Below are 26,397 nucleotides of genomic sequence, written 5' to 3'. Positions count from 1 at the left end.
GGGTGGATGATTATGTGGGGGGTCGATGGAAGGAAAAATGGATGGGTGGATGGGTGGGATGGGTGGATGGGTGTGTGGGTAGACGGACAGATGATGGGTGGGTGGGTGGACAGATGGATGGACGGACAGACGGACGGACAGGTGGGTGGGTGGGTAGACGGATGGATGGATAGTGGGTGGACGGACGGACAGACCGACAGGTGGGGTGGTGGGCAGATGGATGGATGGGGAGGTAGATGGATGACGGGTGAGTAGATGAACGGATGGGGAGATGGGTAGATGGAGGGATGGTGGGTAGATGGAAGGACAAACGGATGGGTGGGTGGGTGGGTGGACGGACAGATGGGTGCATAGAAGGGTGGGTGGTGGAGGGTGGGCCAACCGACCAGTGGGCATCAACTTGCTTCTTCCCTTTTCCAGGTGTTCTGGTGTTCCTTTTGAAGCCAAGCCCCCGGGCTCAGCATGCCGTCAGGATGACGACACCCCAGGCCCTCCCAGGCGCCCAGCTCTGTGAGGGACACAGCGGGGATACTATCACCTCCAGGAGCCTCCACACCCCAGCCTGCTGGGCACAGAGGACCCCGGGGAAAACGGCCTCCAAGCAGGGCACGGTAGCTCACGCCTGTCACCCCAGCGCTCCAGGAAGTCCGGGCAGGAGGACCGCCCACAGTTCCGTCTCCCGTGCCCTGGCCCCACGTGTCTGGGAAGAGTCCGGGTGCAAACCACCCAGCCCCTGCCCCTCCCACCTCCTCACACGGGCCCTGGGCCCCTGGAGAAGCTCTGCTGTCCCGTTCCTGCTTCAAGCCCCCAGCCTCCTCCTCCTCCCACCCCGTGACAGATGACGGCGACCTTCCACACCAAGGGCACCTGTGCAGGCACACCTGCGATTCCCCGCCCGACGGGACCAGCCCATTCAGCAGATCAGAAAGCCGAGGCTCGGAGTTCACTGGCCCAAGGTCACAGTCGGGCTGCAGGTCCCCAAACCCTCCCCGCTGCCCTCGGCCAAGGTCGGGGAGATCTGTGCAGCACGGAGGCCAGTTTCAGGGTCCCATCGCCCACCGCCTTCTCTCCACCACACGGGGTCTGCTCGGAGTCACAAATGCCGCCCCCGCTCCCTTGTTTTCCATTTGGTTTTAAAAGGAAGATCAAGCTGGGCTCGGTGGCTCAGCCTGTAATCCCATGCCTTTGGGAGGCTGAGGTGAGTGGATTGCCTGAGCCCGCCGGTTCGAAACCCGCCTGGGCAGCGAGACCTCATCTCTACGATAAATCAAAAAATCAGCTGGGCGTGGTAGCGCATGCCTGTAATTCCCGCCACTCGGAAGGCTGAGGCGGAAGGATCGCCGGAGCCCAGCAGGTCGAGGCTGTGGTGGCCGGGAGCGGCCGCTGCGCTCCAGTCTGGGCAACAGAGTGAGACTCTAACTCAAAAAAAATTTCACACCCAAATCATATATATATATATATATATATATATATATATATAATATAATTTTATGAAAATGGTCTATATTCATTAATTTACAAAATTTCCACTCTTCTACTTCTAAAATATACTATTGTGGGGGGGTGCTATTTCCCAAGGATGTTCTAGTATACTAACACAGTGGTTTTCATACTGTTTTATGGAGACTCCTATGATTTCACAGAGGCGTCTTAAAGATCACAAGCAAAGAGGAAAGGAAGACTAAGGGGGTCATGAGCAGTGTAAATGGCTACCATCTCACCTTGGACAGATCTGCTTTTATGCATTTCATATATTGGGATTCTGCTTAAGATTTCATTTGTCGAAAAATAAGCATACCTCTGCTAAATATAAGTTTGTGAATCATTACAGCTTCACAAATGCTGCTCAATAAGTGAATCATACAACTTCACCAGAACATTGCTGCTGTGTTAAAAAGGCCTTCTCCAACAGTTTAGAATCTAGTTCCTTCTTGGTACTGTCTCTTTCTAATCTAGTTCTTAGACATTTGGGAACATATGATAAATCTCATGAACTCTGTCCTCAGAAAAAAAATCATATAGGTACACAATTTTGTGCCAAATTTAGCAGGTTCATGGACTTCCTAGAATCCGTGAACAGATCCTGTGCTAATGATACCAACTCTAAAAGCTTTATTTGGAGAACTTAAGAAACTTCTGATTGAAAAGTAATAAGACTTTGGGATATTAAATATTAAAGTGAGTTTGCAAAAGATGGATATTTCTCACTACAGCATAACTTGTCAGATCAGTTTTTCCTGCCTAATGAAAAACAAAATGCATTTTTCAGTGAATTTCAAGAATCACAGGTACTCTTGCTGGCCACACTGTTTGTTTGATTCATTCAAGAGAAATTTAACAAGCACAGAAATATCTTGACTTCTGTGCTAGAGTAAATATAAGTGAATGGTTTATAATACTTGCTTTAAGAGCTATCTATTCTTGAGAATAGATCTTTTAATACTTAGTAAGTTTTACCACTTAATCAACCCCTTTTCACTAATTGTTAACACATGCACATGCGCACACACACTCCTTCCTCGTCATTGGAATGAGTATTCTTTTGACTTACCTGGGGCTGGATCAGGCCTGGTTGATTGAGACCTGGGCTGTCTACCCATACTGCTTCCAGTAGTACATGTATTATATGGTTCAATAAGAGGAGAGTAGGGATGTGCAGCGACATAGGGACTCTGGCACCAAGGACTGCGATTAGGAAAAAGAGTGGGTGGGATTTCCTTTACTCTGTAAAGACAAAAAACCCAAATTGAACTCAAAAGACATTTTATGCAATAGCACTAGTGTTGATGGTACAATTAAAGTGAAAGTCTATTTCAAATCCAAGAGACTGGCTTTTCTAGACCTTCTGGGCAGAACTTTTATTATAACCTCAGAAGCATTTGTCTACAAATGAATAGCATATTCTACACCTCTGTCCACAGCCAGCAATTGATCCAAGATGAAGTCACTAGGTGATGCAGTTCTCCCTCCTCCTAAGACCTGCTAAAGGCTTGGGACAGTTCACCTCTTCACCTATCTGCAGCAGCCTGGCCTCTGTTAGCAATGCCAGTGAAAAGTGAAATGGCCGGGGGTCTCAGTATTACCAAGAGGTCACTAGCCTTCATTGTCCCATGAGGGTATACCTGTTCACTCTGTCTTTATGACTTTCACGAGTCCTATTCAAAACAGTAGTTTGAAAAAATCACCATTAATGTATTTATTCATTATATATCTGTTTGTAATGCAGTCATTCTTACATGCTCTAGGTACTAATTATGGGAAAGTCTCATTAAAACAAACAAAAAAACATTTACCTCTTAAGAAAACCTTGAGTTTGTTCCACCTGATAGTTGGAGATATCTTTCTTACGTTGATCTTGTTTCTCTTTACTCATTGTAGTCGTAGAAGCTGTCCATTGAAACATGTGCCTTCGCAACGATGGAGTGACCACTGAACATCTGTCAAATTCAATGTCAGTCTCTAATTTCTTATATGCTTGCTTCCAGTGAATAGGTGTGTACCAGGTAACAGCCTAATGAAAAGGATTCATTAATATCAACTGTATATATTTGTCATTTACAACATGATGTTGTGGAATGCACTGCATATATATAGTGAAATGGTTACTACAGGGAAGCAAATTAAAGTGTATGTCATCTTACATAGTTACTTTTTTGGTGACAAAGCAGTTAAAATCTATTTATTTAATAAAATTTCCCAACACAATACGATTTTGTTAACTATAGTCCTCGTGTTGTACACCAGATCTTGAACACTTGCTCATCCTACATATCTGTTACTTTATACCTTTTGACCTTCATCTCCCCATTTCCTCTAGTCTCGCCCTCGACACTGGTAATCATTGTTTTATTCTGTCTCTGTATATTTCACCCCTTTTTGGTAGATTACATATATCACTGAGATTATGCTTATTTTACTTAGCATAATGTCCTTCAGATCCATCCATGTTGTGGCAAATGGCAGAATCCTCTTCTTCTTTAAATTAGAATTGTATTTCATATATATACATATACATATATATGTATATCTCACATTTTCTTTGTCCATTCATCTGTTGATGGACACTTAGGTTGTTTTCATATCTTGGCTATTGTGAATAATGATGCAATGAACACGAGAGTGCAAATATCTTTATGAGGTGATAATTTCATCTTTGAGTATATACCTAGAAAAAGGATTGTTGGATCATATGGTAATTCTATTTTTAATTTCTTTAGGAACCTCTAGAATGACTACAACAATCTACATTCCCATCAAAAACATACTGGGGTTCCCTTTTTCTACATCCTTGCTGATAATTGTTATCTTTTGTCTTTTTGACAATAACTAACAGGTATGAGGTGATATCTCACAGTGGTTTTAATTTTCATTTACCTGATGCTTAGTGATGCATATCTTTTCATATATCTGTTGACCATTTTTATGTTTTCTTTGGATAATTGTCTGTTCAAGTCTTTTGCTCCTTTTTAAAATTGGTTTATTTGTTTTCTGAGTTGTTTATACATTTTGGGTATTAGCCTCTTATCAGATATGTGTTTACAAATATTTTTCCCAGTCTGCAGGTTACTGTTTCATTATGTTGTTTCCTTTGTTGTGCATAAAAGTTTTAGTTTGATATAATATCATTTATTTTTGCTTTGGTAGCAAAAATTTAAAAAATCATTGCTAAGGTCACTGTCAAGGAGGTTTTCCCCTGTGTTCACTCCTAAAAATTGTATGGTTCCAGGTCTTATATTTACATCTTTTACCCATTTTAGTTGACTTTTGTGTATGATATAAGACAAGGTGCAATTGAATTTAAAGCTTAGATGGTAAAACTTCACTTACCTACTGTGTGTAAATAGTGAACCACATGATGAGGACATAGTAAGACATGCTGGCCTTAGTTTCTAGCTCTGAAAATTACAAGCTGCATAACCTCAGAGAGGTTAGTTACTATCTTGGACTGTGTCCTCATATGTACAATGGGGACAATAGAGAATTGCTTTATAAGGGTATTGTGAAACTCAGAGAAGCTATTGAATTTCAAAACTATAAAGAACTGTGCAAAAAGTAGTTGTAATATTAATGTTACAATTTTAAACATTTAAGATATTATATATATATTATACATTTTAGCTTACATATATCCATACATTCTGGTGTCTTATTTTGTTTTGATTTTAATTTTTAAAAAATGTTTTGAGTCAGGGTCCCATTCTGTCACCCAGGCTGGAGTGCAGTGGCACAATCATGGCTTACCACAGCCTTAATCTATTGGGCTCAGGTGATCCTTTCACCTCGGCATCCCAAGTAGCTGGGACTGCAGGTATGTGCCACCATGCCCACTTATTATTCTTTTTTTATTTGTTGTAGAGACAATAGCTCTACAACAAGCTATGTTGCCCAGGCTGGTCTCAAGCTCCTGGGCTCAAGCAATCCTCCTGCCTCAGCCTTCCAAAGTGCTGGGTACAGGCATAAGCCACTGCTCCTGGCCTTGGTGACTTATTTTAGGCAATTGAACTAGAGACATGGAGAAAAAAACATGTTCTCAAGGCTAGAATCCTAGGTGGGAATTAAGAAGACCCATGGGCACTACAGTTGGAGTTTGCTTTGGTTTTCTGAATATGTGGCAAATGTAAAACATATATATATATATATATATATATATATAAATAAAAATAAATATATATATAAATTATTCAGAACAATCCTGCACTGGGTTTAACAGTTATATTTTTATACAACATGAAAAAAATGCCCTAAATTCTTTTTCTAGTGCTTTTATAAAATTAGAAGTTCAAACTTTAGGCTGTAACCATTGAAAAACCCTCTGCTTGGCCTGACAAATTAAATAGACACAAAAGCCACAGAAGGCAAGTTCAGCTAGGTTATGCCCACAGGAGAGAAAGGCAAAATCTTTTTTTAAAGCTTATTTTCATAAATAACAGCACAAAAGATTACTGTTGTGAGTGATCATTAGTAAGGGAATCTTTTTTTAGTAGCTCAAACATAGTCATTGACATTGAAAATACATTCATGATTTTTTTTTAGTGCAATCTCCCTTCGTGAGACTGTATGCCTTTCCTGGACAACAGCAGTATTTTATTTTTCTTTTAAAGCTTCTTTGAGTTAGAAGATATGGTTTTATTTTAGTTCTGTCATTTCACTAATCATGTGACATAGAGCAAGCCATTTAACTTTCCAAGCCTATTTTTCTCCTTTGTAAACTATTTAAACATTGCTGAGAACCAAATAAAATAATATAGAAACAGCTCTTCAGTGAGTTTCTAGTGCATGGGAGTAGTCTGTTCCTTCTTTGGATTCCTAATATAAAACAATGTATTGGGAAAGTCCCAGGCACTGACAAATATAAGAAGTTTATCAATTTTTTGACATGCAATGTAGAGGCTACAAATCCTACTGGACAATATGACAGATGAAAAAAATCTAGTCCTGTTTTAAAAATTCATAGATGCATAGAATCCTAATGATCATATTGTACAATTGCTTACTTTACAGATGAGAAAGTAAAATAGCATTACATAGTTTACCAGTGACAAAGCAGAACTAAAATTCACCTTTATATTACACCAGAAAATCTGCACTGGTACTGAATATTAACCATTGCCATGTTAGTGACAAGATGACTCCAAAAGCAGTGTAAGTCATATTTTATTTTAGGTTTTCATTTTGTTAAATTACTCACAGTATAATTTTTTCTTTGCCCCATCTTTTTTTTTTTTGAGTTGGAGTCTCACTCTGTCTCCCAGACTTGAGTGCAGTGGCCGCTCCTGGCCACCACAGCCTCGACCCACTGGGCTCCAGCGATCCTTCCGCCTCAGCCTTTCAAGTAGCTGGAACTACAGGTGCGCACTACCACGCCCGGTTAATTTTTTGATTTATTGTAGAGATGAGGTCTCACTGCCCAGGCGGGTCTCGAACCCGCAGGTTCAGTCAATCCACTCACCTCAGCCTCCAGGCTGAGCCACCGAGCCTGGCTATGCCCCATCTTTAAAACAAAGTATACTTCAAGTTCAGAAAATAGGATGTATTCTGATCTGTATAACTGGCTATTGTTTTAGGCAGCAGGTTGCAGGCTCTGTGAATTATTACACAAAATATGGATGATGTTCTATATTCAAATAATATCAATAGAAATTAATCCCAGGGTCATAATGAAACTTTAGGTCTGTCTGTGGTTCAGCATGTCTATAGAAGTGCAGAAACTTGTCTTTTTAAGGAAAATCTACCTAGCAATTGCAGATAGTGAGGTCCAAATGGAAATAAATTTGTTAAAGAAAAAAACTGTATATGCGTTAGAGTTTCAAATTGACTTACAGTCACATTTCAACCTATTTAATAGAAATATTTTCTAATTGAATAAAGTAATGCTTATTGCTTTACTATGGGCTGGAATATGCCAATGGAATGTGACTAAAAAAAAAAAGGCATGAGCTGAGGTCTGAAGGGCAGGTAGGATTTAAAAGACATAAAAGAAGAAAGATTCTATGGAGAGGCAAGAGGATGTGCAAAGATCCTGTGGCTTGATGGAGCAGCCAAGAACTGGAAAGTAAAAGAAGGCCAGTGTGGTTACAGCAGACAGCATGGAGAAGCCGGGAGAGTGAGTTAGTGATGGAAAGGGGCAGGACCACAGTGGTACCACTAGGCAAACTCCCTCCCACGTGCACACTCAAAACACATCTCTTCCTCTAAATGCTTTTCCTGATGCTCTGCTTTACAGAGTTGATTGATATTTCTAAACTGGACTGCCCACACTTCTATCAAAGTATTGTTTCACTGTACTGGAATTATTATTACGTATTAATTTCTACTAGTAGAAGGTTTCCTGAGGATAGGGACTATGTAATACTTATGTTCTTGTTTCTAGCACCTAATCATGCCTGATAGATACTAAATATATGTAAATATTTTCCATATGAATTAATCAATCAGGTTCAGTCTTTCATCAGCAAACATAATTCTTTGTGCTATTATCGCCCTTCAGCAGTGGTCTGAATCTACATGAGCAAAGTAGTTCAAACCACTGGGTAAAAGAAGCAGTCTAATTACAAAGCCTAATTCAGGTGCAAGGAATGACAGTTTACTAAAATATACAGGCCAGGAGCTCAGGACCTGTTCTCTTTGGTTCCATACTCAGTGCCTGAGCAGTGCACTTGCAAAGTCTGAACCACAAACCCCTTTACAGAGCAGATGCAGATAGATGATGAGAGTTCTGAGACAAGAATGCCTTAATCCTAATCTGGGTTGTGCTAGTGATCTCTTATGAAGCTAAGTAGACAACTTAGATTGCATAGCCTTTCTTTCTCCCTCGGTGAGAATTACCAGAAGTATTATAAAATTCAATTTGAGCCCACAGAGAGATCTGAAGCCAAGTGAATGAATGCTGCTCAGTTTCCTTGAATGAGTGTTCTCACCATCTCACAGCTCTTCCCACAGAAAGGCAGTAGATGGCTCTTAATAAATTAGTCAATTCTATTTTAAAAGGAAAGTCAATCTAAGCATCAGTTATAATGTAATATATATAATATAAAGAAAGACATTCAAAGATAGATGCTGATCAACATACTTTGTGGTTTAATAATTATATGGCATAGTAAGTTAGGTTGGGGATAAGAAAATAAAGAAAGATATTTTAAAATGATCTAAAGAGTCGTTGTTATTCACAAGAGCAAAAACATGGAACCGACGCAGATGCCCAAGGTGGACTGGACATAGAAAAAGTGGTATATATATACATGACGAAATATATGCAGCCATAAAGAAGAACAAAATCATATTCTTTGCAGTAACATGGTTGCAACTGGAGACCATCATTCTAAATGAAGTATCACAGAAACAAAAAACTGAATGTTGCATGTTCTTACTCATAAGTGAGCACTAAAACTAAGCACATGGGCACTGCTCATGGAGGGAGGCGAGATAAGGGATACAAAGCCATACATTGGGTACCATGCTCCCTCACCTTCATGCAATATACTTGTGTAACAAATCCTCACATGTACCCCATGATTCTAAAAATAAAAAGTAGTTTTGAAAAAGGAATAACTTTTTTGTTGTTGCAAAAAAGAGATACCCTTAAACCTTAATGTGTGCCCATGGATATGTATTTATGCTAATATCATGCCAAGGAAAAGGTAGGGTGAAAATATAAAATTGTCAAATACTGGGAATGAATTACACAAAGCTATTGCCAATACACTTAATTAAAAAAATTTTTTTGAATTTTTTGTAGAGATGGGGTCTCTCTATGCTGTCCAGGCTGATCTCAAACTCCAGGCCTCAAGCGATCCTCCTGCCTTGGCCTCCCAAAGTGTTGGGATTACAGGTGTGAGCCACCACACCTGACTGAATACACGTAATTTTATAGAAAATAAAGTATACTCATTTAAAATTAAGACTGCAAGGTAGGTATTTCATTTGAAAAGAGAAACAACATATTTTCATATTTATAAATCACACATCAAATAAAGGACTTATATCCAAAATACATAAAGAACTCTTACAAGTCAGCAATAAAAATATAAATAATTTATTTTTAATGAGTAAAGAATGTGAATAAATATTTCTATAAAGAACATATGCAAGTGGACAATATGCATGAAAATGAAGCTCAACATCATTAGTCATTAGGAAAATGGAAATCAAAACCACAATGAGATGCTACTTCATGTACACTAAAATGGCCATAACTTAAAAACATTAAAAATAACAAGTGTTGGCCAGAATGTGGGGAAATTGCAACTTTCATGCACTGCCAGTGGTCATGTAAAATGATGTGGCCACTTTGGAAAGCAGTTTGTCAGCTCCTCAAGAAATTAAACATAGAGTTATCATATGATCTAGCAATTCCACTCCTAAGTATATCCAAGAGAAATGAAAACACATGCTTACACTATACTTGTACATGAATGGTCATAATAGTGTTATTCATAATAATAAAAAAGTGGAAACAACCCAAATGTTCATCAGTTGATGAATGGGTAAACAAAATGTGGCATCTCCATACAATGAAATATCATCCAGCCATAAAAATACATTAAGCACGGATACATGTTACAGCATGGCTAAATCTTGAAAATATTATGCTAAGTGGAAGAAGCTAAACAAAAAAGACCACATGTTGTGTGATGCCATTCATAATGTCTAGAACAGGCAAATGCCTCAAGACAGAAAGTAGATTACCTGTGGTCAGTAGGGTGGTGGTGGGGGGAGGGGCATGAGGAATGACTGTTCATGGTTACCGTGTTTCATTTTGTGGACCTGAAAATATTCTAGAATTAGACTGCAGTGATGGTTGCACAACTTTGTGAATATACTAAAAGTCATTTGCTTGCATAATTTAAAAGGGTGAATTTCACGGTGTGTGAATTTATCTCAATTTTTATTTGTAAAATGTAAAATACATTATGAAGTATTTATCTCCCTCCTCCAAAAAGAATATTATTTCCTTAAGAGCAGATACTACATCTTAATCTGTTATATTCCCAGTATCTAGAATAGTCCTAAGAATAGAGAATTTAGATAAATATTGGGGAAGTGAATAAATGAATAGAAAAGGCCTGTATGTAGTACTTTCTGATGCTACTCTTCTAAATATCACAAATAAAACCTGCTCTTGAAGTAGCTTCTTAGAAATATGGGATATCAAAGTTATTTTTGCCACAACGTAAGTAGCTCTTGGACACTTCGACATTGGGAAGAGGGTGCTGTTGATTTGCCTGATGTGATATGGCATTCAGTGATGATTCTATCCAAGCATTTAAGTATTAAAAAACAACTGAGCGAGCTAAAGGGATGAGGAACATAAGGAGAGCTGTCCATTCTATTAAAAATCATTGTTAAGAACCAGAAACTGACTTGACCATTAGGTTTGCACAGGATTGTTGTACAGTCGGAACTTGTTCTAAACTTGTCTTGTTCTTTCCAGAGAAAATCTGATGGTGGCTGATGCTTGGCTTCAGATGCTGCTGCCCACACCTGTGAGAAAATCATTTGTTAAAGACGGAGTTCAATACAATTTTGCAAATGTCATAGGGAGATTGCAACATAATCTTTCTGAACAGGAGATTTTAAAATATAATGACTGCATAATACATACTGTCAATCTGTGTATCACAAATAGCATAGAGCTTAAAGGAAAGCACAAGCAATGGGGGAGAACTCGCCAGCATCATCTAATTACCTATCTTCTAAGCAAATAATCTCTCTGATTGCCTTTTTCCCCCCCTTTTCTTTCATTTTTTTTTTTTTTTTGAGTTGAAGTCTTACTCTGTTGTTCAGGCTGGAGTGCCGTGGCACAATCATGGCTCACTGCAGCCTTCAAACCCTGGGCTCAGGTGATCTTTTCTGTCTTAGTCTCCGGAGTAGATGAGACTACAGGCACGTGCCATCACACTTGACTAATTTTTTTATTTTTTGTAGAGACGAGGTCTCATTATGTTGCCCAGGTTGGTCTCGAACTCCTTGGCTCAAGCAATTGTCTTCCCAAATTGCAGGGATTACAGATGTGAGCCACTGCTCCCAGTTTTCTTGTCTTTTAAGAATGATGTTTGCTTAGTCTTAGGAATTTCATGTTAATAGTTACATCATAAAAACAAACTATTATATACCAAACTGAAGAAAGTTATGAAAATTTAACTGTGGGAATTAATTTACATTCAGTAAATGGACAAAATGGTACAATTAACCAACAACGACAACAAAAGCACATTTTCTGTTCAGATGGAGTGATGGTGAGATGGGTACTGAGCCACAGGTCAACAGTGTAGATGGATTTTAGCTTACAGTATTGACATCTTATACTCACTTTTACTGTGGAATTGGCCTGCATTATGATATTTGGAGGGAATCGGTACAAAGAAATTGTTTGTCCATTCACATTTTGCTGGAGAATGTGATCTCCAATTGTCAGCTCTTTGTCAAGGGAAGTGTTAACAAGCTTTACAAACAAACCCCTGGTATTCACTTCAGCTATTTTAATGTCTCCAAGAGAACTAGAAAATAAAACACAAAGATTATAAGGCGACTTCAGATAGGAATGTCTTTGGCTCACTCTAGGAACTGAATAATGAGTGTGCTTTAGAAGTTGTTCTTAATCTGTACATGCTATTGGACAAGTTCTACATAGAAATATTATATTTTGTAAACTGAGACACTTAGTTCTGTTTCTTTATCTATGCAACAAGAGATCTGTTTCACTTAAGAAAAAGAAAACCTACAAAGTACTTTAGGTGTCAAGGCATAAATGCCACAGAAGGTGTAATTATAATTACTTAAATTTTCTATCATTCAACATAAATTCATTAAGACATGAAACTCTCAAAAGTAGGTAAAGCAATAAGTTAAATCATTTACTTCTGATACAGTGAATGTGAAGAAAAGTAGCAACTATGTGGTTAAAAGAATTTTGACAATAAAAACATTATATAGACATAAGATTGTATTTTTAACCTGCATTGAGAGCTTATTATATATGTTCCAGGGACCAGGTTAATCATTTATATATCAGTTTTTTTTCAGTGTATGCGTCATCACCTATTTGTTGGTCATAAAATCATTTTGGTTGCTTAGGACCAACATCTTAAAAATAAGATATCTCTCTACCGATAATAATAAGCAGCACTAGTTATGCACTAGGCACTTAAAAAACAGTATATGTCTAATATATTTATGTCTATCCCTATCTCTATATGACTATTTTTATTTATCTTTTCACAATTTCTGATTCAGTTTTGTAATACAAAAATCTTTGAAAAAACAAAACAAAACAAAAACACATTTGAAGCCAAACCTGTTTTAAAATTGAAGTAAGGCTATTTATAGTCTTTGTTCATGCTCTGTGTGACTATTTGTATGTTTTTCTGTGAAAATGTTTAATTGTTGATCTTTCTCTAATTCCTTACAAGGTAGTATGTAACATGAGTTCTAGGCATCATGTTCCTTTCCTAAAATTCCTAAAATTCTGAATTTGGAAATACATTAAGTCCCCAAATATTTTGGCGAAGACACTGTGGACCTGTAGCATTTAATTCTCACAAAATATATATATTTTGCATTGAAATATTTCCACATGTTTTTTATCAAAGGCCGCAGCTAAGAAAATATGAGGAACACCGTATTATCTCATTTAATTCTCACAGCAACACAGTGAGGCAGATACTATTTCCAGTCCCATTTAATAGATGGGAAGACCAAGGTTTGGAAGGATTAATTCTTATGTCCCAGGTCACTCAATAAACGTTAGCTCTTGTCCTTCTGTTTCACTTGACTAGTAAAAATCTCAAATAGCTTTAATCCAAGCATTCAACCTATTTAAACCTTGCACAACCCATGGTGACTGAGCACTGCACTACACACACACACACACACACACACACACACACACACACACACACACACACACACACAGATTGCAACTGCCAAAAAAAAATTAGTGGTCTCAACCACACCTGGGCCCTTGGTGTTTCCCTGAGTGATTGGCAGCAAGTTATCTTCCTCATGACCTGAGTCAGCAACTGCTGTCCCCCAACAGTGTTCAAATCACTGCCCCATATCTCCAAGAATGATCTCACTAAGATCAGCAAATGATCTAAGAAAACATGGCCATCAGAGACAAGTGCATTGCCTGGGTTCACACCTAGAAACAGGGTCACCTACAGCCACACCCATCTTTTCTCCGTCGAAGCCCAGCCTGTTTCAATGGAAGAGCCTCCTCTCCCATCTGCAGTGAAGCCCCTGATCTCCACTTCCTCCTGCTGCTTTAGCAGCTCAGTCCACTCTCTGTCCTTCCTTTTTCCTTTACCCCCAACCTCTCTCTCTGGACTGCCTTTCCCCCCCCGATAGGTACATATCCTCCAAGGGCTACCACCTTAAACAAAATCACAGTCTTCCTCTAGCTTATAATTCATATTGCCATTACAACCCAGCTTTTGGAAAGGTTATGTTACTAATCCATCACCTCTCATTCACTCTTCAACCCACAACTGCCTACTTCTACTAGAGACCCACACGGCCAATGCCCTTCGTGGATGGTAAATTGAGTGGCACCTGTTCAGTCTTTGTCTTTATGTTTCTGCTATATTTGCCTCTGCAAGATATTTCCTCTTTTTGGAAACTCCATCCCTTGTTTTCTGAAGTCCACTATTTTGTGTCTATCTGTCTGGTTGCTCCTATTCAGCTACCTTTTCAGATGTCTCTTCCTTCACCCATCTCTCAGACGTCAATCCTGGGATTCTGTTCTTAGTTCTTTTTTACTCCTGACACACTCTATTGTATGTGTTGTACACAAACAGGGCATCAGTAACCATCACTACACGGATGACAGCTAATGCTAAATCTCTTGCCTAGACTTTCCTGCTGAACTTCACATCCATAGAAACAACTAACCACAAGACCCCAAAGGTACCTCTGAAGTCATCATTTTGGCTTGTTGTAAATTTCCTCTTCCAGTTGGGAAACTATCCCAGTGAATTGCATCGTTTACCCTGTTGGCCAAGCCTAAAACTTCCATTACTTTTTACTACACTCTCATTATCTCTGTGTCACATTGTAGTGACATCCTAACTGGTTTCTCCAGTCTTGTTCCCTCCTAAGCATTCTCCACTCTGCTTCCCAAGAAATCTTTGTACAATTCAAATCTGACATTGCCACTTGCCTGCTAAAATCCTTCAAGCCTTACCATTTCCTTCCAGAGAAAACAAAAACTTCACAGCATGGAAACAAAGCTCCACGTAATCTGCTGGCCGCTCAGATCTCTTTCTCTATTTCCTGCCTCATGCTCAAACTGCAGCCATAAAGAATTCCTTGCTAGAGCAGATTTCCTGCTGCTGCATGCCTCGTATACTGTCTACACCAATTCTCTTCCCTTTGTGTTACCCATATCCATATCAGCACTTCAAGTTTTCAGGCTTCCTAATTTTTTTCATTATCATGGATATAAAATGGAATCTCACTGCTCATTTGTTTTTCCTGATTGTAGGGTAAATAAGCTACTTATTGCTCACTCAGTTTTTCTTTTCTATGAATTGCCTGTTCATATCATTTTGGTTCACTTTTCTTTTCCATTTTTTTTTTTTTTTTTTGAGTTGGAGTCTCACTCTGTCGCCCAGACTGGAGTGCAGTGGCCGCTCCTGGCCACCGCAGCCTTGACCTGCTGGGCTCCAGCTATCCTTCCGCCTCAGCCTTCCAAGTAGCTGGGACGACAGGAGCGTGCTACCATGCCCGGCTAATTTTTTGATTTATTGTAGAGATGAGGTCTCGCCAAGTTGCCCAGGTGGGTCTTGAATCCACGGGCTCAGGCAATCCACTCACCTCAGCCACCCAAAGCATGGGATTATAGGCTGAGCCACCGAGCCCGGCTTGGTTCACTTTTCTATCAACTTGTTTTGCATTTTTATAACTGATTTATAGTATACATAGTATAGTATTTAAATATATGCAGATATTCTTGGCAAGAAGAAAGCTTTTAAAAAAAAATGTCAGCCAGGCACGGTGACTCACGCCTGTAATCCTAGAACTTTGGGAGGCTGAGGAAGGAGAACTACCTGAGCCCACAGGTTCGTGACCAGCCTGAGCAATATGGAGAGACCTTGTCTCTACAATAAATTAAAAAAATTAGCTGTGCATGGTGGTGTATGCCTGTAGTTCCAGCTACTTGGAAGGCTGAGGCAGAAGGATAGCCTAAGCCCAGTAGGTCGAGGCTGTGGTGGCTGTGAGCAGTGTGCCACTGCACTCTAGCCTGGGTGACAGCGCGAGACTACAACTCAAAAAAATTTTTTTTCGTCTATGATCTCTCTTATAATACAGTTTAAATTTCTAAAATTTTTACTGTGATGAAATTTATCAATCTTTTTCTTTATAGTTTCTGGTTTTTGTGTTCCAATTTTCCTATTCTTACATCATATTTTCTTCTAAATATTTCAAGAATTTGCTTTTCACAACTTTACTCATATGCATATGTGTATATGTGTGTATGTGTATTTTATATAAGGAATTTATGGGCAATATTGAATTGGCCATCTCCTTCCTGATTTGTAATGCCACCTCTGTCATATAGCAAGTTTCTGAATATTGTAAGGCTTTCTATTTATTTCAGTGATATAGTTTTCCATCTTGTGTCTATACCAAATGGTTTTAATGTATACTGCTTTATATTAAGTCTTGATTTTGGTTGGACAAGTCCTCCTTCATTTTCTTTTTCAGTATTGTGTTAACTGTTTGAACTTTTTCCCTTTGTGGTAGGCCGAATGGCTGCCCAAAGATGTCTATCCCTAATACCCGGGATCCTGTAAATATGTTACATTACGTGGCAAAAGGGACTTTGTAGATATAACAAAGTTATGGATCTTTAGATGGGGAGCTTATCTTAAGTTATTCAAGTGGGCCCAATCCCATCAAATGAATCCTGAAAATTAGAGAATTTACTCCAGCTGGAAGCAGAAAAGAGCTGCAGCAGAAGGGAAGTCAGAAAGAATCCAAGCCTGAGAAGAATTCAGTGCAAAGCACTATTGCTGGATCTGAGACATAGGGACCCAGATGAAATACTTGGGAGAGGGCTTTTAGAACTAAAGGTAACACTGTCTGGCTGTCAGCAAGAATATGGGACCCTCAGTCCTAAAAACACAAGGACTGAATTTGGCCAATAACCTCAAAGAAGTTTGGAAGAAGATTTCCCCCAGAGTCTCCAGATAACTAACAGCTGTCTGATATTTTGATTTTGACCTTTTGCAACATCTAAGAAATCACTTGAGCCAACACAGACTATGACCTACAGAACTGTGTGTTAATAAATGGGTACTACTCATGCTATTTTAAGCCATAGAGCTGGTGGTAATTTGTTATGGCAGCAAAAGAAAACTAATATACATTTCTTAAGTGTTTTGAGTCAATTTGTCAGAAATGTTGGGCTTGCAGTTTAGTCTCAATATCCTCATTGGAGGTTTAGTCCAGTGTCTCTCGTTCTATTTTTCTGTTGATAAACATTTTTTCTCTGATTGACTTTAAAATTTTCTTTATGTCTTCTGTTTTAAAGGTTTTTCTACAATGTTCCTAGGTTTGTTTATTGGTTTATTTCCTGTCCTCTATCCTGCTAGAAAGTTGGTAGTGCTTCTTGAAGTTTGACTTGATATCATTAGTTTGGGAAACTTCTCTGCTGCATTTCTACCAATTTTATTCTACCTAAGTCTTTCCTCTCCTTCAGTGACTTCAATTAGAAGAAAATTAAAACAAAATCTTGCCCTATTTGTATCTAAACTCCTTGCTTTCTGTGATTCAGTCTGGATATTTTATCTATCTATCTATTTATTTATCTATCTATTTATTTATTTTTGTGTCTGGATATTTTCTTCTGAGAAATTTCAGTTAAAAAATGTTCTCTTCTGCTTTTATGAAAAGTGCTATAAAACCCACCTGCTGAATTAGTAATTTCTGTTATTGGATTTTTTTACTTTTAGAACTTGCTTTTGATTATTTTACTTTTAGTTCCCAGGTCTATGCTATTACTTTTATCTTATTACTTAGCTCCTTGTTAATCTCAGTCATTGTTAGTTTTAAATCCATGTCAGATAACCACAGTGTCTGTATCTTCTAGGCCTGTTTCGGTGTTTACTTTGAATCCTGGTTTTTATACACCTTGCTATTTCTTATTTAGTGCCTAGTATTATAGATAAAAAAATTGCAGAAATAATTTAGGACTTTGTATACTATTTTCTCATTCAAGAGAGGATTTACTATTGCTTCCGGCAGTCACCTAAGTTGAGAAAAAATCACTTTAATTAAATCAGAGTGTGAAATAATTTGATAATTGGTGTGTTTTGCATATAGCCTTACTCTTGGATGTATCCTTTGAAGTTACATTTGAAGGCTTGAGGTGTTTATCAGTGACCCTCCTTTTTTGTAGGCTCTAAATACCAATTTTTATTCACCCAGTCCTATGATTCTGCCAAAAGCTCTGATTAACTTCTTAGGCTCTTAGCTGCTACTTTCAAAATTAGCAGTTGTTTTTAGGAGAAAAGTGGTTCCAAATGCCAGGTTATCACTCTGGGTTCCCTCTCCCAGAAGAGAAATGATGAGACTAAAGGGTGTAAACATCTGTGAAATCTTTTTTTTTTTTTTTAGTTGGAGCCTCACTGTCACCCCAGGTGGGAATGCCACTACAGCCTCAACCTGCTGGGCTCAGGCAATCCTTCTGTTTCAGTCTTCCAAGTAGCTGGAACTACAGGTACACACCACCATGCCCAGCTAATATTTTTCATTTATTGCAGAGATGAAGTCGCACCAAGTTCCCCAGGTTGGTCTCAAACCCCTGTACTCAGGCAATCCTCTCACTACAGCCTCCCAAAGTACCAGAATAAAAAGCGTGAGCCATGGCACCTGGCCCGTGAAATCTCTTGATAAACACTAATAAATACCTTTCAAAATAATGATCTCACTTCATACTCCAAATGCATTCTAAGAGAATGCTTGTTTTATAGAGGTTCATTTTTGAACAATTTATGTAACATTTTCTCTTTTTTCCTTATTTCTTTTTTCTAAATTTTAGAGTCAACTGGTGTATATGCAGGTTGTTGCATTAGTATATTACATGATGGTGAGGTTTGGGCTTCTATGAACTTGTCACACAAATCATGAGCATGGTATCCAGTATTTCTACCCACCCCCCATCCCTTTCTCTCCCCCCTTTAATTATTCCCAGTGTCTGCTGTTCCCACCATTATGCCCAGGTGTATTCAGTGTTTAACTCTCACTTGTGCAGTATTTAGTTTTCTGTTTCTATGATTATTTGCTTAGAATGATAGTCTTCAGCTGCATCCATATTGCTGCAAAATACATGATTTCATTTTATTTTATGACTGTATGGTACTCCATGGAGTTATATGTACCACATTTTCTTTATTCAATCCACTATTGATGGGCACCTATGTTGGTCCCATGTTTTTGCTGTTGTGAATAGTTCTGTGATAAACATATGAGTGCAAGTGTCTTTCTGGAAGAAAAATTTATGCTCCTTTTGGATAGATATCCAGTAGTGAGATTGTCCACTATTGTCCAATGATAAATCTATTTTTAGTTCTCTGAGAAATCTCCAAACTGCTTTCCACAGAGGCTGAATGAGCTTACATTCTCACCAATAGTGTATGAGTGTTTCATTTTCTCCACAACCTTGCCAACATCTGTTGTTTTTTTATTTATTAATAATAACCATTCTGTGAGATGGTATTCACTGTGGTTTTGATTTGCATTTCTCTGATGATTGAACATTTTTTCATATGTTTGTTGAACACATATATGTATTCTTTTGAGAGGTGTCTGTTTATGTCCTTTGCCCACTTTTTAGTGAGATTATTTGTTTTTATTATCTGTTTTATTTAAGTTCCTTATATATTCTGAATATTAGCTTTCAGATTAATAATTTGCAAATATTTTCTCTCATTTTGTATTTATTCTATTGATAGTTGCTTTTGTTGTGCAGGAGGTCTTTAGTTTAATTAGGTCCACTTGTCCATGTTTGGTGTTTTTGCTGCATTTGCTTTTGAAGATTTGGTAATAAATTCATTGCCTAGGTCAATGTCCAGAAGAATGTTTCCTAGGCTTTCTTCTAGGAGTTTTATAGCTTGAGGTCTTTATAGCATGTAAGTCTTTAACCCACCCAGTTTCCCCTCACTATTTATCGATTAGGGTGTCGTTCCCATCATTTATTTTTGTCAACTTTGTCAGCAATCAGTTGGTTGTAAGTCAGTAGAGCTTTACTTCTGGATTCTGTATTCTGTACCATTGGTCTATGTGTCTATTTTTGTACCAGTACCATGCTGTTTGGGTTACTGTAGCTTTGTAATAAAATTTGAAGACTTTTAATTCAAAAATGTGATACCTCTGACTTTTTTCTTTTGTTTGGATTGCTTTGGTTAGTTGGGCTTTTTTTTTTCTTCTATATGAATTTAAGTATTGTTTTTTCTAGTTCTGTGAAAAATGACACTGGTAGTTTGATAGGGATTATGTTGAATCTATAGATTGTTTTGGGCAGTATGGACATTTTCATAATATTGATTCTTCTAATTCATGGCATAGAATGTTTTTCCATTTGTTCAAGTCATCTTTGATTTTTTTCAGAAGGATTTTGTAGTTGTCATTATAAAAGTCTTTCACTTCCTTGGTTAGATATATTCCTAGGCTTTTTAAATATTTTAATGGTTATTACAAATGAGATTTTGTTCTTGATATGGTTCTCAGCTTGAATGTTGTTGGTGTCTAAAAATACTACTGATTTTTGAACGTTGATTTTGTATCTCAAGACTTTACAGAAGTTACTTATCAGGTCTAGGAGTCTTTTGGTGGAATCTTTGGAGTTTTCTAGATACAGAATCATATCATCTGCAAAGAGAGATAATCTGACTTCTTTGTTTCCTATTTGGGTACCTTTTATCTCTCTTTCTTGACTGATTTCTCTGGTTAGGACTTGCAACAATTTTTGTTAGCCTTCTATTTCTTATGCATTATTATTATGATTCTTACTACATTGCAAATATAACATGTTACTCTTCTTTGACATCCTGGAATTACTTTATGTCATCTTTATCTTTCTTGTGGTTACTATTCTATATGGCTGTTTCTTATTTTTTGGCAGAATACCCTTTTGCTCTTCAGACTTGCTTATTTTGCCCAGATAAATGAGCACTAATTTGATTTTGTTTTCAGGCCAATAAGACCTTAGAGTGTCTCAGCTATCCCTTTGTTATCACATATATCATTGAATATTTGCAGTTGCTTTTCAAAAATCATTATTCAAGTAAAGTGCTTATTCATTAACTTTACATTTTATTTAATTAATTAATTAATTAATTAATTTTGAGTTGGAGTCTCACTCTGTCGCCCAGACTGGAGTGCAGTGGCCGCTTCCAGCCACTGCAGCCTCGACCTGCTGGGCTCCAGTGATCCTTCCACCTCAGCCTTCTGAGTAGCCGGAATTACAGGCATGCGCTACCACACCCGGCTGATTTTTTGATTTATTGTAGAGATGAGGTCTCGCCAAGTTGCCCAGGCGGGTCTTGAACCCGCGAGCTCAGGCAATCCACTCACCTCAGCCTCCCAAAGGCACGGGATTACAGGCTGAGCCACTGAGCCTGGCTTTACATTTTATTTTATGCATGTAAGTAGAATACTTTTTTTGTTTGAAAGGAAAAAAAGTTGACCATATCAGGACACTTATCTGCCTTCCTTCCTAAAGACACAGAAAAATATGTAATGCATGGAAATTCACAGAGGCAGGCTGTTTGCTACCACACAGCATTTGATAGTTTGCCTTTTTTCTTTCCTGCAAGCCTTCCTATTTATCTTTCATAGGAAAGAGACTTGAGACCTCTGCTTATAACTTGTGATTGGCTGAGAGTAGAGAGTGATGTCTGAATTATCCCGTCAATAGCTTTTGCACAGTCTGGATTTATAAAGAGATTGAGGAGACACATAGCAATGTCACTTTTTTAAAAAAATCACTTTTCATTATTTAAGCACTGATTTATCTAGTTGTTGGGTTCTCCTTGATAACTCCATGCTATTTATTGGCTTTTAGGTTTCTGATATTCATGCCCAGCCTCAATTTGCTAAAATTATCTTTAAAGTTTCAGTTCTTCCAACCTGTATCTACCTAACATTTTCTCTGGAAGTTAGTGTCTGTGTTTGTATTGGGGGCATATGGGCTGATGGAGGGGTGCAGCATTTAGGACTCCTTAAGTTTTTAAAAGACGATCTTGGAAAGACTCAGGGAACTTGATTAGTTCATTAGTACTACCAGAGAAGAGCCTGTACACCTAAAAGTTTTCATAGTATATTCTTAATGTAATGGAGAGGTAAATCTGTATATCACTACACTAGGTTCTAAATCATTCAAGGGAAGAATAAATGGGGTTTAGCCTGAATCAGAGTCCTTTGGGAATATCCGTCGATTTGCAACCTCAAAATTATTTTGAACCAGAACTACTGATGTGGTTACTATGATCTTGGCGAGGCCCATCTGAATCCGGAGCTTACTATCATTCTGACTCTAGATTTGTAGAATACAGAATTGCTTAGGAGGGAGAGATGGAGGATGGATGAGAAGTTGCTTTCTTAACATAGTTTTATTACTCCTGAGGCATGTAGAACTAAACTTGAAGCTAAGGTGAGATCTTGGATATAAGGAGAGAGAACATGCATAACTAGTGAAAAATACTAATAATGTCTCCACTTTGTTTCCTGTTTGCCTACAAATCCTTTTTTCTCTTCTGCTGGTAGATATTAAACAGAGATGGTAGGTGGCAGCAAAGAAACAACAGCTTTGATCGAAAATAGCCATACTGAGAGTGAGTTTATGTTTCCAGCCAAGATGTAGAGACAGGAATAGATTTATTATCTCATCTGAAATAACGAAAAATTTGGGAAAATGTATATAACAGTTTTTGAAGATAATGGATGTTGGTATGGAGGAACAGTGATTCTTGAGATCAAGGGAACAAATGCAGTGAGCCTTAAAATTTCGCCAGATTATTTCTTGAGAGAATTTCCAGGCAGATCACAGAGGGTGAATCCTTTCTGACTTGAGGAGATGAAGCTGAGAGCATGTGGCTGGAGGTCACAGGCAGAGTATCAGACAGGAGATTGCTACATACAGAGAGAGTTCTGGAGATTTCTGAATACTCCCTTTTGCATATTTAGCAGAGGATTGATCAGCACATGCATTTAAGTAAAGTCCCCAAAACTAGAGAAAAAGACCATTTCAAAGGATTAGAAGAAACTACTTGAAGCTCTCCCAGGGTAAGGAAGTTCCCACCAACCAGACTAAAAGAAATTCATAATTAATAGAGCATTATATAGATTATTCAAGAGAGTCTTACCTCATCAGTGAAGAGTAATTAATAATAAAGACATTGATGAAGACGTTGCTCTGTTCCCACTTAAATTTTGAAAGCAAATCCTTAAACACTCAAACTATTTCCAACTAACTAAAGTGGGTCCCAGAACAAAACTATATTTATTAAAATATAAAAATATTCTAAGCCAGGCTCGGTGGCTCAGCCTGTAATCCCGCACCTTTGGGAGGCTGAGGTGAGTGGATTGCCTGAGCCCGTGGGTTCGAGACCCACCTGGGCAGCGAGACCTCATCTCTACCATAAATCAAAAAATCAGCCAGGCGTGGTAGTGCATGCCTGTAATTCCAGCTACTTGGAAGGCTGAGGTGGAAGGATCACTGGAGCCCAGCAGGTTGAGGTTGAGGTGGCCGGAAGCGGCCATTGCACTCCAGTCTGGGCGACAGAATGAGACTCTAACTAAAAAAAAAAAAAAAAAAAAAAAAAAAAAAAAAAAAAAATTCTAGCTCCCAAACAAGGTAAAACTCACAATTTCTGGCATATAATAAAAAATTACCAGGCATACAAATAAGTTGGAAAATACAACCCATAACAAGAGAAAAATCAAATCGAAACTAACACAGATATTAGAAACAGCAGAAAAGGAAAAATTTTTGTAACTGTTCAGCTAGAGAAAAAACCTTGTATGCCCAAAATGTTAGAGGAAAGACAAAATGATGTGTAGGGACAGGATGAGATTTTAAAATATACTGAATAAAATTAGCATAAGAATAGTCATTACTGATAAAAAGATTAGTGAACTTGTGAACTAGTGAAAAGAGTAGTCATTGCTGATGAAAAGATTAGTGAAAATGTTTTAATAGATACCATCCAAAAAGAAACACCAGAGGGGGGGAAAAAACTTTTAAGAAGGCAAAAAAATAACCGAGCATTAGTGAACCATATGATACAACTTTGAGTGGGTCTAATATATATGTAATTGGAGTCTCTTGAAAAGAGAAAGAGGGATCAAAAAAATTTGAAAAAATAATGACCAAAATTTTTCCAAATTTTCAAAATTCAAAATCTCTAAGTCTGCAAATCAAAGACAGTCAGCAACCCCAAGCATAGGAAATCTGAAAAAAGTTACACCAAGGCACATTATAATCAAATCTCCCCAAATCAATGATAATAACATCTTAAAAGCTGCATGAGTGGGTTGGTTGAGGGGTGGGGAGAGAGAAGTGTTTACACAGAGAAGCAACTATAAAAATGACAGCAAACTTATTAGAAACAACATAAACAAGAAGATAGTGAAGCAAGAAAATGACAAGATGGTAGACTTAGCCTAACCACATTAATAATCACTTTAAATGTAAATGGTTTAAATGCCCCAGTGAAAAGACAGAGATTGCCAGATTAGCTAAAAGAGAAAATCTCAACTGTATGCTACCTAAAAAACATGCACTTGAAATATAAAGACACAAATAATTTAAAAGTAAAAGTATAAAAAAAGATATACCATGCTATCACCAGTAAAAAGAAAGCTGCAATGGCAATATTAATATCAGATAAAAAAGAGTTCACAGCAAAAGACTATTGCCAGGGATAAAGAAAGTAATTTCCTAAACAAATAAGGATCAATTCAGAAAGATATAACACTCCAAAATATTTTCTGTTTCTCCTTCTAATAACAAAGTATTGTATTTCCTTCAAAATATATGAAACAAAACTGAACTGCAAGGATGAAATCAACAAATCCACAATTATAATACATTTTAATACTTCTCTCTCAATAATTGATAGAACAGGTAGACAAAAAATGATCAAAAAGATAGCAGATAAACACTAACAACCAATATAGCTTGGTTGACATTAAAAACACTCCATTCAACAACAGCAGAATATACATTACTTTTTCAAGTGCATTCAGAACACTTACCAGGATAATCAATATCCCAGCTATAAAACAAGTTTTAATAAATTTGAGTATTTTTTTAACATAAATGGAATTTAATTAGAATCAATATTAAGAAGGTATCTGGAAAAGTATTGCAACTGAAAAATCTGCAAAATACTTGGAAATTAAATAACACACTTTCTGATTATCCAAGGATAGAAGAAAATGGAAATGAAAATTAGTAAGTATTTTGAACTGAATGAAAATGAAAATACAATACGTCAAAATATGTGGGATGCTGCTAAGCTGTATGTGTAGGAGAAAATTCAAAACACTAAATACCTATATTAGAAGAGAAAATGGCATAAAATCAATGATCTCAACATTTACCTTAAGAAATTAGAAAAAGAAAAAAGCAAATGAAACCCAAAGACAGAATAAAAGGAATATAGATCAGAATGGAAAACAAATTTTAAAACAAACAAACAAAAATAGGGGAAATCAATAAAACCAAATACATGTTTTTGGAGATGCTCAATAAAACTTCTAAATCTCTACTAAGACTGATCAGGAAAACGATAAAAATACAAATGACTGTATCCAGAATGAAAACTGTGACAGCACTAAGATTCTACAGTTATTAAAAGGATAATAAGGGAAGATTATGGCCAGCATTAAGTCACTAAATTAGATGACTTGGATAAAATGGATACTTTTCTTGAAAGATACAAGCTACCCAAGTTTAATCAAGAAGAAATGGATAAACCAGAGTGCCCTAATATCTATTAAAGAATAGATTTTAGTTTAAAAACTTTCCCACAAAGAAACTCCAAGCCCAGATGACTTTATTGATACATTCTGTAAGACATTTGAGGAAAAAATGTGTCTTGTAGTTAGCCTTGTAGAGAACTTTCACTTCCTTGGTTAACTTTATTCCTAGTTATTTTATTTTAATTTTTTGTAGTTATTGTAAATGAGACTGCTGTCTTGATTATTTTTATTTCTAATCAATATTTTTTATTATGATGTTATGGGGTACAGTTAAGGGTAGGTATACAAATACGTTTCATTCAGGCACCCTGTTGATAAGAGGTGTTTACCCATCCCCAGACAGATATTTGCTACCGCTAATCCCATCTCTCTCCCCCCCATAGTTTCCCACTACTGTCAGTCATTTTCTTATAGTATTACATTGGATGTTCAAGGTCCATTATATGAGTGAGAACATGTGATACTCAGATCTTTGTTTCTGTGAGAGGTCACTCAGTATTATAGACTGTAGTTCCATCCAGGTTGCTGTGAAATTCATGATTTTGTTCTTTTTTATGGCTGCGTAGAATTCCATCATGTATATGTACCACATTTTTTTAATCCAGTCCTCTTTTGATGGGCAGCATGGTTGTTTCCAGGATCTTGCTATTGTGAACAACACTGCAATAAACATACGTGTGCAGGTATCTTTTTTATAGAGTGATTTGAGTTCTTCAGGATATATTCCCAGAAGGGGGATTGCAGGGTCATATGGGAGGTTGATATTTAGAGCTTTTAGGAATCGCTACGCTGGTTTCCACAGAGGTTGCACTAGTTGACATTCCCACCAACAGTGTAGAAGTGTTCCCTTTTCGCCACACCCTCTCTAGCAGCTGTTATTTTTTAGGTTGTTGATAATTGCCATTCTGA

At 37.5% G+C, this 26,397-nt stretch overlaps 1 protein-coding gene across 1 annotated transcript in view; it reads right to left on the bottom strand.

Moving 5' to 3' along the window:
- Positions 1-26,397, bottom strand: part of LMNTD1 (lamin tail domain containing 1) — a 53,923-nt gene that overhangs the window by 594 nt on the left and 26,932 nt on the right. Inside the window, exons 5-8 of the mRNA XM_008051956.1 lie at positions 11,810-11,996; positions 10,861-10,980; positions 3,294-3,511; positions 2,552-2,724 (exon numbers count right to left, since the gene is read on the bottom strand). Coding sequence (XP_008050147.1) covers positions 2,552-2,724; positions 3,294-3,511; positions 10,861-10,980; positions 11,810-11,996 — 698 coding nt within the window. The remainder of the gene's footprint in view (positions 1-2,551; positions 2,725-3,293; positions 3,512-10,860; positions 10,981-11,809; positions 11,997-26,397) is intronic.

This window comes from Carlito syrichta, unplaced genomic scaffold, assembly GCF_000164805.1.
Source record: "Carlito syrichta isolate Samal-C Ts95f unplaced genomic scaffold, Tarsius_syrichta-2.0.1 Scaffold247204, whole genome shotgun sequence".
Taxonomy (NCBI): Eukaryota; Metazoa; Chordata; class Mammalia; order Primates; family Tarsiidae; genus Carlito; species Carlito syrichta.
This window is presented reverse-complemented; position numbering and strand designations above follow the sequence as displayed.